This window comes from Scleropages formosus, chromosome 3, assembly GCF_900964775.1.
Source record: "Scleropages formosus chromosome 3, fSclFor1.1, whole genome shotgun sequence".
NCBI lineage: Eukaryota > Metazoa > Chordata > Actinopteri > Osteoglossiformes > Osteoglossidae > Scleropages > Scleropages formosus.
The window spans coordinates 23,446,118-23,462,005 of record NC_041808.1 but is presented as its reverse complement, the minus strand read 5'-3'; the positions used below and the strand labels follow the sequence as shown (position 1 = coordinate 23,462,005).

The 15,888-nt window shown below is 47.1% G+C and overlaps 1 protein-coding gene and 1 long non-coding RNA gene across 2 annotated transcripts; one reads left to right on the top strand and one right to left on the bottom strand.

Annotated features, from left to right (window-relative positions):
* Positions 1-3,399: 3,399 nt before the first annotated feature.
* On the bottom strand, positions 3,400-14,356 carry LOC114910157 (protein FAM160A1-like). Its single transcript, XM_029249989.1, is given in 12 exon segments — positions 3,400-3,838; positions 4,070-4,190; positions 4,490-4,668; positions 4,762-5,733; positions 6,023-6,222; positions 9,044-9,123; positions 9,276-9,443; positions 9,545-9,559; positions 9,561-9,632; positions 9,881-10,039; positions 12,346-12,987; positions 14,249-14,356. Coding segments are annotated over 12 exon segments (2,922 nt in total). The 3' UTR covers positions 3,400-3,632.
* Positions 7,146-10,728, top strand: LOC114910159 (uncharacterized). The gene is made up of 3 exons (XR_003797535.1): positions 7,146-7,208; positions 9,242-9,407; positions 10,702-10,728. It is a non-coding gene; the product is annotated as an uncharacterized LOC114910159 (long non-coding RNA).
* Positions 14,357-15,888: the final 1,532 nt, after the last annotated feature.

Sequence of the window (15,888 nt, the reverse complement as noted above, 5' to 3'; positions counted from 1 at the left end):
GAAAAATGAACCCTCTATGGTACTAACACGCCACTCATAGCGTGCGGGAGTCGAATGATATGCGATGGGTAAATGTAACTTTTCACCGCTCGCCTCTGTTTTTAACGCAGGGAAAACGACAGATGTCGGAGAAACGTGATCCCGGAGAGGGAGCAACCCCAAGTCCGAGTATCTTATGTGGAATATCTTATTTCTCATTTCTCGCTTTACGCAGCTGTTCTTTGAAGAGAAGCTGGGTGGAACAGACTAACACTACCGACGAACAACATAAACCATCGACACACTTCGCGCTGATATATTTATCATGGCATTCAGGGGTTTACATTACTGCTGATGTCAGCTTCCCTGTCGGAATAAAGATGCACTTTATAAAGAGCTTGTTAGTAAACTCCAGTTGCATTTGTGCACCCGAAAGGGCCTCATTTAACATGTGCCACTTCTAAAAAGAAGCCCGGGGGAAAGCGAGGGAAAGCGAGGCTGCGGCATTCAGCAGATCCTGCCGAGCAGAGCATTCCTGGCATTGGGTCACGGATCACGGAGACGAAGACGTGTGTGGCGGTGCAGAACTGGGGGACCGTACTACTGAACAAGGCAACGAGGGCCTTGGGTAGAGTGCAGCTGACAGAGATTGGCTCCCGATGGCGACGTCCCTTCCAGCTTCTCTGTTAAACTCCAACGAGGCTCCGAATAGCTCAAGACTCCAACTGAAACCAGAGGTTTTTATGTTTTGCCGAAACGTCCAAGATTCAAGAGGAGCACCTGCCAGGGATGAGAAAATATGCCAGTGTGAGCTATAAAAAGGAGCACTCCATAGTCAGTGTGTAATATTTTGGGGTGTTTTGTCATTTTCACTTGTCTAAACGTCCTGTTTTCAACAGCGGGCACATAATTCCAAATGTGTTGCGCATCAGGTACCCAGTGGACAGCAGTGTTCGCTGATATATTACAGAGAACACTGCATAAAACACACACACGGGCAGTCTGAAACCACTGTCCCAAGCGAGGTCGCAGCGAACCTGGTCACACACGGAGCAAGGCTGGAGGGGGAGGGTACGCACCGAGGGCGGAACGCCAGTCCATCGCAAGGCACCCCAAGCGGGACTTGAACCCCAGACCCGCTGGAGAGCGGGACCCGGCCAAACCCGCTGCACAACCACGCCCCCCGCATAAAACATAACATGGTAAAAATGAGGTACTTTAGAGAAAAGATTATGGACTAATAGAGATAAAAAGAGGAAAAAAAAACACAGTCACCAAACAAAGGGTTGCATCAAAGTATTATGTTGACACTGAAAGGCTTCCGTTCACAGCACAAAGCGTATTGACTCAGTGATCAGTGTCACACATCAGAAATAATGCCGCCTTTTGAAAAATGTGATTTATGAAGGAAAGTATGGCTATGTGTTTGAAGCAGTATGATGTCAGCCCACAGCCTAGAGCTCTAAACAGGGCTCTGATAGCATCCAGAGCTGCCGCAGAATTACTGCCCATGAAAAAGGACCGAAAGAACAAATATTTCAAGTTGTGCTGAACAGGAAAAAAAAAGTGTTCATCTGTTGTTTTTTTTCAGTTTTGTTAGCTTTCTTCTCTGAGTTTGGAAGATGACAAGCGCGCACACACACACACACACACACACACACACACCATCTGAAGCTGTTTGTCCCATGCAGGGTCACGGGGAGCCGGAGCCTAACCCGGCAACACAGGGCATAGAGCTGGAGGGGGAGGGAACACACCCTGGACAGGGCACCAGTTTGTCGCAAGGCACCCCAAGTGGGACTCAATCCCCAGACCCACCGGAAAGCAGGACCCGGTCCAACCCACTGAGCCACCGCGCCCCCATGATGACAGGCTCAAGGCATTATTTTCTTCAGTCAAGAAGCAAAACACATCAGTGCCATAAGAGAGCGGAGCCACTTGTTTAATGCGGACAGACATTTCTCAGCGACTGTGTCCTCCAGCAGGTCAACGGTGACGCGGCACGGACGAACGGGGGCGCTGTCGACAGGGGCGTAGTGCCTCGCGTCCCCACACACTCAGTAAAGTTGTATGGGAAACAAATGCTGCTCTTGGCTTCCACCCCGCGTGTGCGTGCCCCATAAAAACGCACAGTCAGCAGGGGGTCTCCTCTGACTCAGCGCAGTGTGAGAGGACTGCGCAAGAAAAACGCCCCTCGTCTTGAAGTTGCAGACAACATCCACAAATGTTTTTCCCTTGCTGTCCGCTGTGCTTGATTGTGGTACCAACTCTGCCTCTCCCACTTTTTGTAAGAATAGGAACAGCATGTGTCTAAAAAGTTTAAACCCGGTTTTAGGTCTTGCTTTAATTATCGAAACGAAAATAGTTGAAGACGATCTAGAAATCCTTCTTTTTAAATAAGACCTTTTAATAGACAGACCTTTCCATAACATAAACAGTTTTATAACATACGCATATAAATGACACGCTGCAGAAACGTCGGGACATTGGCTTCGATAGACAGGACAAGGCAGGAACTCATGGACAATGTGACAAATCATTGCAGTAATGCACTACAGTGGCACAAGGACAGGAAAGGGTGACATTGTCCCGGTGCTCTCAGATCACAGTGAGGACAAAATGCCCCTGCGGACCATGCATCCCCCCCCTCCCCTTGGTCCACCAATGACTCGGACCTACGTTCCTGCGCTGGACCAAGAAAATTTCCCCGGAGGAACACAAACAACAGAACAGTGATGCATATAGTTAAATTTTCATGGGGAAAATAAAATATTAAATATCCCCCATTTGAGACATATAGTCAGAAACACTCCACTCACTATCCATTAAATTTTGCATAGATTTTGCATATTTTTAGCAAGATGTGTGTGCAAATAACACTATAATAAGGCTTCAATAAACGGTATAACACGGTAACATGGCGCACAAAGTGGGGGAGGGGGAGAGCGCGATAGCCACAGCTCAGAGACATGGAGGCGAAGGTCAAAGTACAGCACCCGTTCATGGAGGAAGAAGAGTACAAACAAAGTCCTTCACCCACCGTCCCACACTGATCAAGGTGGAAAGACACGAGGACTGGCTGATGTCCACGGCCACTTCGGCTCAACGGGCAAAGCGGCCAGCTGCCAGCGCCGGCACACGAGAACATTGCTTATGTAAGGCAGCAATATCCAGGGACAGACGACCAAGAGTAGTCTAGGATCTGTACGGCGGAAAATGCCCAAGAAGAGAAATTTCAACAGCACGATATTCTGTAGCAACACTTACAGCTACTCCTTAACTTTAGTCAAGTGACCCAAACTGACCCTACTGTTTTATTGCAGTGTAATGGACTTACTACGGCAAAACCAAGTCTTGCACCCTAAAAGGACCCGGATCAGTGCAAGTGAAGGAAAGAAAGAGATACCACTGCTTTTCTGAGCTCCAAATACATAAATTAAGATCCATCATCACACAAAGGATGGCTTCAATAGTAGGAAATATCAAGATAATGTAAAATATAAGGTATCCGTATTTAAACGTAAGGTTTCGTCTCACAAGAGGTATCTTTGTTGTCAAGTAGTGTCAGGAATGTGAAAGGTTTCAAAGGGCTTTCAAATGTTCAGCTGTCAAAAATATTGTAACGGGAGGCCTGATGATGTGACCCCGTTGACCTATTCGTTGAAGGGCAGGTGGGACTGGATGGAGTGCTCCTGGGCGATGGCCGCCAGCTCTTTGAGGAACTCCGAGTAGATGACCGTAGCAAACGCTGCGTTCCTGGCCTGGGGAGGGATCCTGGGCAGGGCCGGCATGTCTCTCGGGGTCCGGCCGCCGGGGGGCAGCGTGCCACTCTCGCCGACCGAGGAGTCATGATGCGCATCTGCAACAAATGGAGAGGGTCAAAGCCAATGGAGAGGGTCAAAGCCTGATGATGGGCCACTGGGCTCCAGTGCAGAGGACTTTCTGACACAAACAGCTTCTAGAAACATTTACTATAGATTTACTGTCTGTCTGTCTATTGCTGTCTATCAGCATACTGCCGTTTCTTTAAAATTAACCAGTGTCCCCGGTGATACCGGTGGATAAATGCAGCTCTCTAGGAGATACTCACCATGACTTCTCAGCGCCTCTTCCCTGGCCTGTAAGTACCGCTGTGCCTCTGCCACCAGCACCTCAAAGTCAGGCCTCGCGGAGACTCTCTGGTTGATCTGTGTCTTCAGGGATGCGAGGACCTGCAGGTGGTACACAGGATGCTACTGCACTAGTGCCAAAGTAACAGTGAGAGCTGGGGATGTAGGTCATAACTGCATGCAACAGTGTAAGTGTTTAGCAAGTGGTGGAGTGGTTAGAGCTGTTGCCTTGCATGTGAAGGACACAGGTTTGAATCCTGTCTCCTGCTCCAGTACCCCTGATCAAGGCCCTTACTCTGAATTAGTACAGTTAAAATTACCCAGCTATAGAATGGGTAGATCGGTGTAAGCAGCCTTGAGACAAAACGTCTAAAGTAAATGAGTAAAAGTGAGTGCAGGACCTGGTAGAGTGAGCGCACGCTGGGCTGGAGCACCATGTTGGTGTTGAGCAGGAAGCAGCGCAGCAATGGCTGTGGGTACGTTGCCAGTTGAGCCAGGATGTCCGTCAGCAGCAGGTTCACATGCAGCGAGTTTTCCAGCATGTTCTCCAGGCGGGACAGCAGCACGCTGATGAATGGCCCTGTGGTACAGGGTGGAGACAAATGGCCTTTACCTCCAACATGTGACACAGCAGTTTGGCAGACACCAAATATGGGAAGAGGAGCCATCTCACCCGTGAAAGGGGCTGCCTGGACGTTGCTTCCTTGACGACTTCTTGATCCCTCTGGTGACGGGGTCTTCTCTGCTTCTGGAGTGTCAGCACTGAAGGAGGAGAAGTCCACCTCATCTTCCTCCGCAGGGCTGATGGTCCTTCTGAAGCCACTCTGGCTTTTCGTTGGGCTCCCCGACTCCACTCCCAGAGCCCCGATGAGCTCCTCATACTGGGAGATGAGGTCCTCTCCTGGCCGGCTTGGGGGGCCTGCGTCATTGCTGTGCTCTGGCTTGTCCCAAGTGACACCAACGGTCAGCTGGTTGAGTTCCTCTGGCTCTGGATGCTTTGTGATGGAGCTCAGCCCATTGAGAAGGGGAATGCCTGGCTGCTCCTGGCTCTGTCCCTGTGGGGCTCCTTTCTCCGGGCTGGACGTTGCCGGCTCCATCCCTTGGCGCTTCCACTCACTGCGATCCACCACGTCTTGGGCATCCTTCTGTGCGACAAGACTATACACCATGACATCATCCTGAAATTCAGACTCCTCTACATAGGAGCCCCTGATAAGCATGAGGGCGCTCCTCTTCATCTCCTGGATGTGTTTCGGTGGCTCTGCAGGGACCGAGGGCCTGTTGGTCTGCAGCTCTTCGCTCTCACCAGGGCAAGGGACAGCATCAAAACTGTCGTCCCACTCGAGCTCCAGGTGATTGACCTTGTCATTGGCAGAGACCAGGTGTGAGCCCTGTGTCCGTCTGGGTGGGCTTCCCAACCCATCCTCCGGAGGGCAGGACTGAAAGAGCTCAGGAGGAGGGTCGTAGCCATCGTACGGGGCCGACCATACCCGGCACGCCCGGATACTGTGGCTAACGCTATCTCGGGCATCATACAGGTACTGCAGGTAGTCGACATCCATGGAGACCTCTGGCCCGATTATGCAGGAAAATTCCATGCAGTGTTCTTCGGAAAGCGCCTCGCCTTGGTCGGAAATACAGGGACCTTCAGCGGTAGCACACAAAGGAGATATTAACAAAACAAGCTACTGCAATACAGCATCCCAAGCTAGGCGACCACCACTGATTTAGAGAGAGGATAATTCTTGTTTTCGATGATATCGAGCATTATTTCATTATTTTCAACGATGTGCTAAAACTGATCTAAAAGCAAGCATGGGGGCAAGAATCCTTGCTCATAAATCAGAGATGAAAAGTGAGAGCACACTATGATTCAGAATAAAATGCCAGTTTTGAAAAGTACCAACAGGTTACCATAGCAACGCAGACGTTACCACGGTTTCTTCCGTAGGGGCCGTCTGCGCCCTTGGACCAGAGGATGCAGTCCAGTGGCGGCGTGTGCAGAGGCCTGGGCTTCGGGAGACAACAGGCAGGGATGAGGGACAGGAAGCGAGCCGCTGACACCGAGTAGTAGTCCCCCTCCCTGAGCACCCGCCGCTGGCTCGGCATCATGTGGCTGCAGGGGACCAGGTACCTGAAGAAATGTGGTGCAGTGATTCATGTGATTCATGGTTCTCACCTTGCAAAGACAACAGGGGCTGGAAGCCTCTTTGGATCTCCATCTGTTCATAATTCAAACATTACACCATAATCAATAAAAGTGCAATAATACAGACATCCTGAGGTTAGGTTCTGTAACAATTGCAGGAAAAGCTATAATACATTTAAAATTTGCTGTGAGGACTCTATTTATTTACTCCATTTTTCTGAAGCACTTATCCTTTGCAGGGTCCCCATGTTCCAGATCCCATCCTGGAAACAAAGGGCATAAGGCAGGGAACATTGTGAATGGTAGGTCAGTCCATTATCGGTCTTTAATTTTGCTGTTTTTTTCATAATCTTGAAAGTTTTTTGTTAGCTTGAAACAACATGTGATTATTTGTCAGAATTTTGCTACTTTCAGCTTGCTTTTTTAGCTCTGCAATCAACAGAAGAGTATTGACAGAGATGTACCTGGATTTATTTATAGGTAAGGTCATGCAAAACTCTTGGATATAGCCATAATAAATAAAAAATATGCAGTATTACTTTATTATTTGAACACTTGATTAATTCTGAGCTATATTACATTTAAAACTATTCTAAAATGACAATGAAAATAAAAACACGTAATTTGTACAAATTCCTTTTTCATACAGATTAATGGATTTCTTCCATTAACTCGTAAAACATTCCTCCTCTGCTTATTGATCATCGACGCAGTGTGACGCCCATAACGGTGCGGTTTCAGAATCGAATTGTTTTTATATCTGCTGATTAATTTACTCACTTACTGTAGAGTACAGTCAACTATTTCCAGTGGCGACTCAGGGTGTTGTTCAGCTAACAGCCACTAGGGGCGCATTGCACGGGATTAGTTGCGACTGTGACGTAACACCGCTGCGTTCTTGTCGTTATTAACGAAGACGACGCGAGGATGGGAGCAGCGTCTCGTTTTGGCGTCTGTCTTTTTAAATTCGGGTTAGTGTCTAGTAAAACAGAGCCCTCGCCCTCGCATCCTGAAACTAGGGTAATATTCATCATCGCCCTGATGTGCAGGGTCACGTAGAATGTCAGTAAGGGGAGTTTTAGTAGATCCTAGATCCTGAGGCGAACTGCAAGTGCCGTCCGCGTCCCCCTGCAGAGGGAGTCTATGGGGGAAAATGGCGCTGGGAGGTGTTGGTCACGACACGAGCCGCCTTGTTTTGTTTGTACCAGAGTGAATCTTGGGCAGAACCTGTGACTCGCAGTGTGAGCAAATTTGGAAGAGTACTTCCCAGGAACGAGTGTCACTTATGTTGATGTTAATTTTCAAAGTCTACTTTTTATGAGAACCTTAAGCCTTCTCTTAGAGCTTTGGGGAACAATTCCCTTATTAAAATTTTAGAGCTAACACTACTAGTCAGTTGCCCAGGAACAGTAGACACCGTGGAAGGGAGTTGAACTGATCCAGTCCTACATTCCTACTCTTTGGCTGCATTTTCCTGCCTGCTATAGTATAGGCAGGGCAGTAGGTGGCATAGTGGTTAGAGCTGCTCTGCCCACCCCCTGCTGTAGTACCCTTGATTAAGGTACCTGCCCTCAGGTACAGTAAAAATTATCCTGCTATAAATGGGTAAATTGGCTTAAAAGTGCGAATAGCTTAACACTAAATGAATTTGGGGAAATGCATCAACTAATGGCTGGAAATGCAGGTGATGTTCACGCTGCAGCAAAATTAAAAATGTGTCTTTGAAGAGTCATAACTCAGATGTTCGTAACATTTGTGAGGACTTGGTGTACACGGTGATGTTATCCCAGTCGCACAAACTGCAGTGAAAGTTTGCAGCCTCCCTGAACAATAATTTTAATTTTTTTAAATTGGGAACCACAACCTGCGTTAGACAACACTGTTAGACAAAAGAAAGAAACAGGTGGTTAGTGGCGTACTGGCTAGTGCCATCACCTTGCAGTTAAAGGTCTTGCGTTGTCTTTATTCATGTAGCTGACCCTTTTCTCCAAAGCAACTTGCACTATTAAGGTACCTACATTTATTTACCGATTTATACAGCTGAGTAATTTTTACTGGAGCAAGTTAAGGTAAGCACATTGTTCAGTGGCACTACAGCTGAAGGTGGGAATCAAAGCTGCAACTTTTGGGTCCAAAGGCAGCAGTTCTAATCATTACAATACCAGCTGTCCCGGGCGGTTCAGATGCCCCCTCCTCCTGCCGTACCCTGATACAGGCACAGTAAAAATGACCAAGCTAATTAGTAAATGCATATATGATTTTAAGTACCTCAATACAGCATATGCTGTAATTCACCTTGGACAAAGGCATCAGTAAAATGAACATCCATAATACAAATTTGTTTGTTACTCTACCCATCTTTGAACACATAGTTAGCTGTCTGGAGGGCATCGGGGTACTATCATACTATCATAACAGGTAGCAGCCACCATGACATCAGCAGCAGCACTGCACTAATCCTGTTCCGAGCAGCATTTCTTATAAATTATATCATGTCTGGGGGGCACGATGGCACAGCGGGCTTGGCCAGGCCCTGCTCTCTGGTGGGTCTGGAGTTCGAGTCCTGTTTGGGGTGCCTTGTGACAAACTGGTGTCCCGTCCTGGGTGTGTCCCCTCCAGCCTTGCGCCCTGTGTTGCCAGGTTAGGCTCCGGCTTGCTGCGACCCCTCTTGGGACAAGCGGCTTCAGCAAGTGTGTATGTGTGTATCACGTCTGGGGCGGTTGTGATGAGATAAAGCACATTGCTCCAGAAGGTTCCCGAGCAATATAAAGAGCCACCTTGTAGAAATAAGGATGCACTTACTCACCTGAGGATAAGCTGAAGCATGACATCCTCGCAGTAGAGACCAGTGAGGGTTCGAAACAGGCCCAGGGACACAGTGCCAAGCTGCAACACAAGCACATCATGAGACTTGGTGGCACAACACACTGCTCTGCAAAAATCCACAATGAAACCTGCTTCCAATAGTTGGCTTCCTGCAACTAATGTTTCTGCACTACTGTAGGCAGCGACCTGAAGCAGATGCTGCCCCGGGTCACCTGGAAGGGCGTGTTGATGCGGCTGACCAATGTGTCTAGGATATGAACATTCTCATGCTGGTGCAGCAAGATAAAGCTGAGGAATGTCTGCAGGAGGGCGGGCTCCATGACGCTGCGCAGGAACAGCTCCAGGTAAGCTGTGGTGGTCATCACCTCCTCAAAGGTTAACTGTGGCCAGAAAGAAACGCGGCCCGTACCATTAGCATTCCACAACCCAAACAGAGCCCTCCTGACCCCCAGTGTCGGGTTTGGTGTTACCGTGCCCTGACCTTGTGAAGAGCAGGGTGCCACCACAGGCAACAAGAAGCCATTGTAGATGTAACTGACCAGCTGGCTCCTGATGGATGGGTGGGCCACCTGGGAGCATATTGAACAGCGCAGACAGCATGTGGCACAGCAGTTACTGGCACAAAACTAGAAGGTTGCCAGTTCAAGTCACATGAGCAACCAGGTTGTTCTTCCCCTTTAGCAAGGTAGTTTAACATCATCATCATCATCCTCATCATCGTCATATTATTATTATTATTATTATTATTATCTAATCAGAAGACTGGTAACAAGAGTAGCACTACCTGGCCTTGCCACTAGAGGGGTTGCTATCCTACCTTGATGACGGCATTGCAGAACTCAAGGGAGTTGAGAAACTGCACCAGAGCAGGCAGGGACCGCCAGTCAGTGTACTCCAGACGGTGCCAGTCCTCACCGCGCCCCTCCAGCTTAGTGGGCAGGGAGGAGTACAGGCCACTCAGTCCCGTAGCCAGTACCTGGTGGTGGGGGAAGGGATGGTAGAGTGTGGATACAGGGGGCCCCCAAATGTGGCATTTCGTAAACACACAATACCATATCCTGTATGAACTGCACACTCAGCACTGTAGCATGTATAGAACGGGAGATGCATCTAAAAATGTCTCTAGAATGAACAGAGATGAAGAGCTGGGTCTCAGGAGAATACACAGAGAGCCAGCTGTTTTTCTCACAAACCACAAATTCCAAATGATGTTGCAAGAACAGCAGGGTTTTTTAGTCTGTTTCTGTCTTAAAAATGTTGACACCAACAGTCTTAAACATTGGAATGAAAACATGTTGGGGATTTATCTGCTTGGTAATGAGAATATATGCATAACAAATATATATTAATTGTTGTGAAAAAGAACTGTGACAAGAAATAATTTTCACAAAGGTTACTGAAAATTCTTAAAGAATGTTCACAGCAGGAGCAACCAGATTGTTCTGTTTTCTATATCTATTTATATATTTCTACATTATTTTTTATTTTCACATTTTACATATGACTTGACTCCATAGCCCTCCTGTTTGCAAATCCACAGAAGCGCATCACTAATTTGTAACTGTAATATATATTGAATAGGTAATCCTCTTTACATCACTTTGAATGTTCAGTCATGTACTCATTCTGTGATGACAGCGGAGGGGCAATGGGAGAGCCCCCCCCACCCCAGCCCTGGTGTCAGCTGATCACTGGAGAGTGAAAAACGTGACGCAACAAACAGGAAGTTCCTCTGTGGAACATGGCCAATCAGTACACACTTGCTTTTACATGGATCTGCCCAAGTCACCTAGAGTTCAGAGATGTTGGTGGCTTTGTTTTCAACAAAATCCCATCATCAAGGCCAAAGTAATCAGAACCCTGTAATCTGATGCAAAACCGAATCATTGGCTGGATTAGGTGGTTCAAGGTCATACTGGAAAATGTCCTGGACTTTACAATGTGCAAAACTGAGGAATAAGAGTGAATCTCCAGCTAAACCAGTGAGCAAAAATTAAAAATAACTTCCCAGGAATGAGAGGTGGCCAAAGGTTTGCAAACTGACCAGTGTAGAGTGGAGTCACCACATGGAAGACCACATTAAAGACCATTAAGAAGTGTCAACCGCTTCATACCTCCACTCTCTTTTCACTTCTGTTTTTGCAAAATTTGCCAGAACACGATTCTGGTTAAAAGACCGATAAGATCACAACCACAGAACAACCCTAAACTTTATCATCATTTTTATAATTTGATCTTTTAATCACCTTGCCCTTATTAATATTTAACATTTCTAATGGAAATACACACACACACACTTTCAGAACCGCTTGTCCCATACAGGGTCGTGGGGAACCGGAGCCTACCCGGTAACACAGGGCGTAAGGCAGGAGGGGGAGGGGACACACCTAGGACGGGACGCCAGTCCGTCGCAAGGCACCCCAAGCGGGACTTGAACCCCAGACCCACCGGAGAGCAGGACTGTGGTCCAACCCACTGCGCCACCGCACCCCTCTAATGGAAATAACCAGTGTGCATTGTGGAGACTGGTGCTCACTGCCACTTATTCATAGGCAGTTATTAAGTACCACATTGTCATCGTGCTACTTGTGAGCCAATTAGTTCCGCTAATTAAACTATAATTTTCAAGGTGGGTTTAACATGAAAGTAATTGCTTTGGGGAAATAAGTGTTACACGCATCCTGAAAATGAATGCAAAGTGGAAGCCTGCAGCAGTCTCCTGTCCACTGACTGACTGACTGACAGACAGACAGACAGACAGACAGACAGACAGACAGACAGATAGATAGATAGATAGATAGATAGATAGATAGATAGATAGCTTGCCAGTGACTTAAACTTCATACTTCAGGAAACAGTCTATATTTTTCTTGAATGCAAAACAGAAATGAAGTACTTTTCATATTTCAGTGTTCCACTCATCATTAACCTTATTTGTCCTGTTCAGAGTTGTAGAGTTCCTGTCTTGGAAGTGTTGGCATGAGACAGGGTACACTCTGAACAGGACACCGCTAAGTCACAGGGCAATCATACACTCTCCCAATTCACACCCACAACAGGCAAATTTAGTGTTACCAGTGCACTTGAAACACATGTATTTGGACTGTGGGAAGAAACCCACACAAACACATGAGGTGGCAAAAGGAGAGCAGTGTGTGCTGTGCTGCATTCACTGTAACTATGAAGGAATAGTGAGACTGACAAAGAGGACCTGAGGCTGAAGAGCCACGGAGGCAGGGATCAGTGAGACAGTACTTGGAGACGCGCCCAGCAGACACTCACAGGGCAGAAGTAGGTGTTCTCGGCAATGTGCTCGGCCACCACGCAGTTCTCGGCCGACAGTGCCATGATGCAGAGGAGCGCATCGCGGGCTTGCCGGCCCACTGCACCCTCCCGGTGAATGAACGGGATGAGCAGGGAGAAGATGAGGAAGTTGGCAGCACCCTGGTCCTCACTTGCATGGAAAAACAGCTCTAGCACAGAGGGGTCATGGCCCAGGATGGAGCAGAGCTGGTGGAGAAGAAGAACGAGCTGGGCCTCAACCGCAGGTGCAGTGGTGCCAGAGCACGAGCTCAGCAGTGTCATGAGGGGCCGCAGCACAGGCTTGTGGTGAAGCAGTGGCTGCCGTGAGCCGCCCACCAGCATCTCATACATGCGCAGCTGCTCCAGCTTCATATCATCGGTGAACTGTCGCCGGAGACTCCACAGGAACAGCTTTTCCATGACATTCTCCGTCACCACGAACTCCAGGATGGGGCCCATGGCACCTGCCTGGCCGCAACCCTCTTCCATCAGCAGGAAAAGCATGTGCTCCACGTAATTCTGCACAGCGCTGGCCTCGTCACCTGGAATGGGCCCATACCGCAGGACCCCGGTGCCACCGCCACTCCGCACAGGGTCATGCTTGTCCAGGATCTTCACCACCTGAGCAGGAGAGCAAAGACACTGGGCTTTACAGGCACTGTGGGTCCCGGCACACCCACCCAGTCACCAGTCAGTTTATACCACTCCAAAACAGAAGGCTGTGCTCACTGTCAGCACTCACGCTGCACCCTACAGCCGGACAGTGCATATTGCAACTGCCAGTGCTCTCATCCTACCGAGCTCTTTAAGTTCTTTCTCAATGAATGGTTGAAAAATGGTTGAAAAAATAAGTATTGCAGATTTATTTACTTAGCTTATGCTTTTCTCCACAAGTGACACGCTGATTTATACACCACATTTATACAGCAGAGTCATTTTTATAATTTCAATTCAAGGTAAATACTTTGCTAAAGGGTTCTACCGCAGGAGGTAGGATTTAAATCTATGTCCTTCAAGAGCAAGATCACAGTGCTAACCAGTACACCACCCGCTGCCTATTCCACCCTAGCGTAACTCTAATGACATAACCAACATACAACCCAGAACTGATACTATTTTACAACTGCAATCCGAAGGAGAAAGCCAATCACACTTGTTGAGAATCCATATTGTTCTGGATTTGACAGTAATTCTTCTTACAGTGTTAATAACTTGAGACAATAAACAAATCTTATGTTGAAATTCTCACATATATACATAACTAGATTAAAACGAAAATATAATAAATTACCTGTTAGAAACAACGAAGACCAGTCAACATGATTTCACTGTGAAGGTACCTATTTGTGTGGATGTGTGAAATCTGTGAGTTCTGGTGTACAATTTTGCAATTTAATGTTTTAAACATCCATTAATGATCTTTGAAGCTGCTCCACTATTTTCTTTAAATGTTTTGAGGCCAGAATAAACCAACAGGTTAACTTCAGGCCACTGCTCCTTTGTGTGGTTCAGAAACAATGCCCATGTGGGTCCCTTCAGCCCTTTAAGTGGTGTACGTGTTCCAGGGATGAGCGCTGTGCTCTCACTCTCCAAACCAAATCTGCCAGCTATTATGAGGTGAAAGTAGGACAGGCAGTGCGGGCCAGGACGGCAGCAAAGGCTCTAAAGCCCTGCTTACACAATCCTGATCCATGAGGATACTGCCACTGCAGTCATCTTTGCCATCACGAGAGGCAGCATTTTGATCGAGACGTTTTCACGTTTTTTGTTTCAAGTGAAATCCAAGTGCGGCAAGGTGCTCATCCTGATCTGCTCTAGGGAAACTGTAGTGTAACTTTGATAAGGGTCCCAACAACTAACAATACTAAGAAAGGACACATACCTGAGCCCAGTGGTTCTGAAACACTATCATGCATGTTTCTGGATCCACCCCATTCAGCGAGAGGGGCTGCCGGTCCTGGGTGCCCTCGGCAATGGCTGAGGCCATCATCTCGGCTGCTCTGCCAGCTGTCTATGCCATGGTGGAGAGTAGGTGGAGCTCAGCTTCATACACACCTTTAGGACAGCAGGGCTGCTGGGATGAGGCGGAGCTCAGGAGACCTGGAACTGCACGCACGCACACACGCACAAGCCCTCAAATGAAGCAAGAACGTCCTGAAATGGCTGAAGAGCAGCCAAATTCCTACTGCTGTAGGCCAAGAAATTAGTGCAGTGCTAATACTCTACTGATCCATGGCCATTCATTGTTAGGATGGAACAGGTTACAGCGTCAGTTTGTGCCACCACACTGCAGGCCTGGGACATGTACCCGCTGGAGAGAGTATACATGGCTAACAAATAGCCATAGTTATGTGTGTATTAATAATATGACCAATTTTACACGAACATGGGAGGTATGACTTGTACACAGTGCAGAACTGATCACAGGGACTAACAGTAACGTGCTAACAGTAGGCAGCCATTGTGCTTTATCAGCTCTGCAGCATCTGGGTGTGTCTGTGGTTATGGGTGCAAATCTCTGCATTTGGTCCCTTTTATGTGGCTCACACAGAATAGCAAGTAACTGAGCCTAGGCATCAGGTTCGGAGGGATGGTCACAGTAAACTTGTCACCCAGGAGCACGGGGATGTACGTTTAGCTGTTGTAAACAGATGCTGTTTTAAAATTCTGTTTTGCAGTATATTTAATGTATTGTTTTAATTTGCTGGGTTCTTCAGATTAATGAATATTTGATCTAATGAATATCTGATAAACTGGGACATGGGCTTTATGAACTCCCAGAAGAGTTTTCTTTGGTTAGCACCACTCAGAAATCACATACACAGCAGAGGCAAGTGCTAACACACAGAGGGTAAACCAAAAAATTCATAGTGCATATTTAAAATTGAATTCAGTTCATATTTCATAAAACTGCCTTGTACAGTAAGGGTCAGTTGTATTGATTACACTTTGTATACCAAATCCTGCATTAGAGCTCCAGAGCTCCTTCTTCAACTGCACATTGTTACTTAGTGTTTGTTTAGTCCTCATTACCTTGTTATAAATGAATTATGATGACAACACATACATTTTGCTGTTCAGCCACAACAATAAAAAGCTTTATGGCCGTGAATGAAAATTTAGAATTTTTGCAGCTTTTTTGGCATAAAATTTCATCAGATCTTTTCACTGGTTGCAGTAGCATATGAATGGAGCCTGAGAGAGAAAAAGCAACGCCAGTATTGTTTTTATTTTGCTTTCTTGCTTTGGAAGATAATGACATGGGCAGTCATAGGTGTAAAAAAGTAATTTCCCCTTCATAGTGAAAAACTGGTTGCGGCACTTGTAGCAGCAATGGCTGCAACTAAATGTTTCTTGTAGCTCCAGCAGGTCAGGCTTCTGCTGTTTTCATGCAATCTGCAAGCATTTTAGTAAGTAACCATAGTTTTAGTTCTTATATCACAAATGAAAGGTAACCGGTTTCATAACACGGCAGGTTACAATCTGGAGAAAAGTGAGGCTGCGGGGAATGATGTCTGCTAC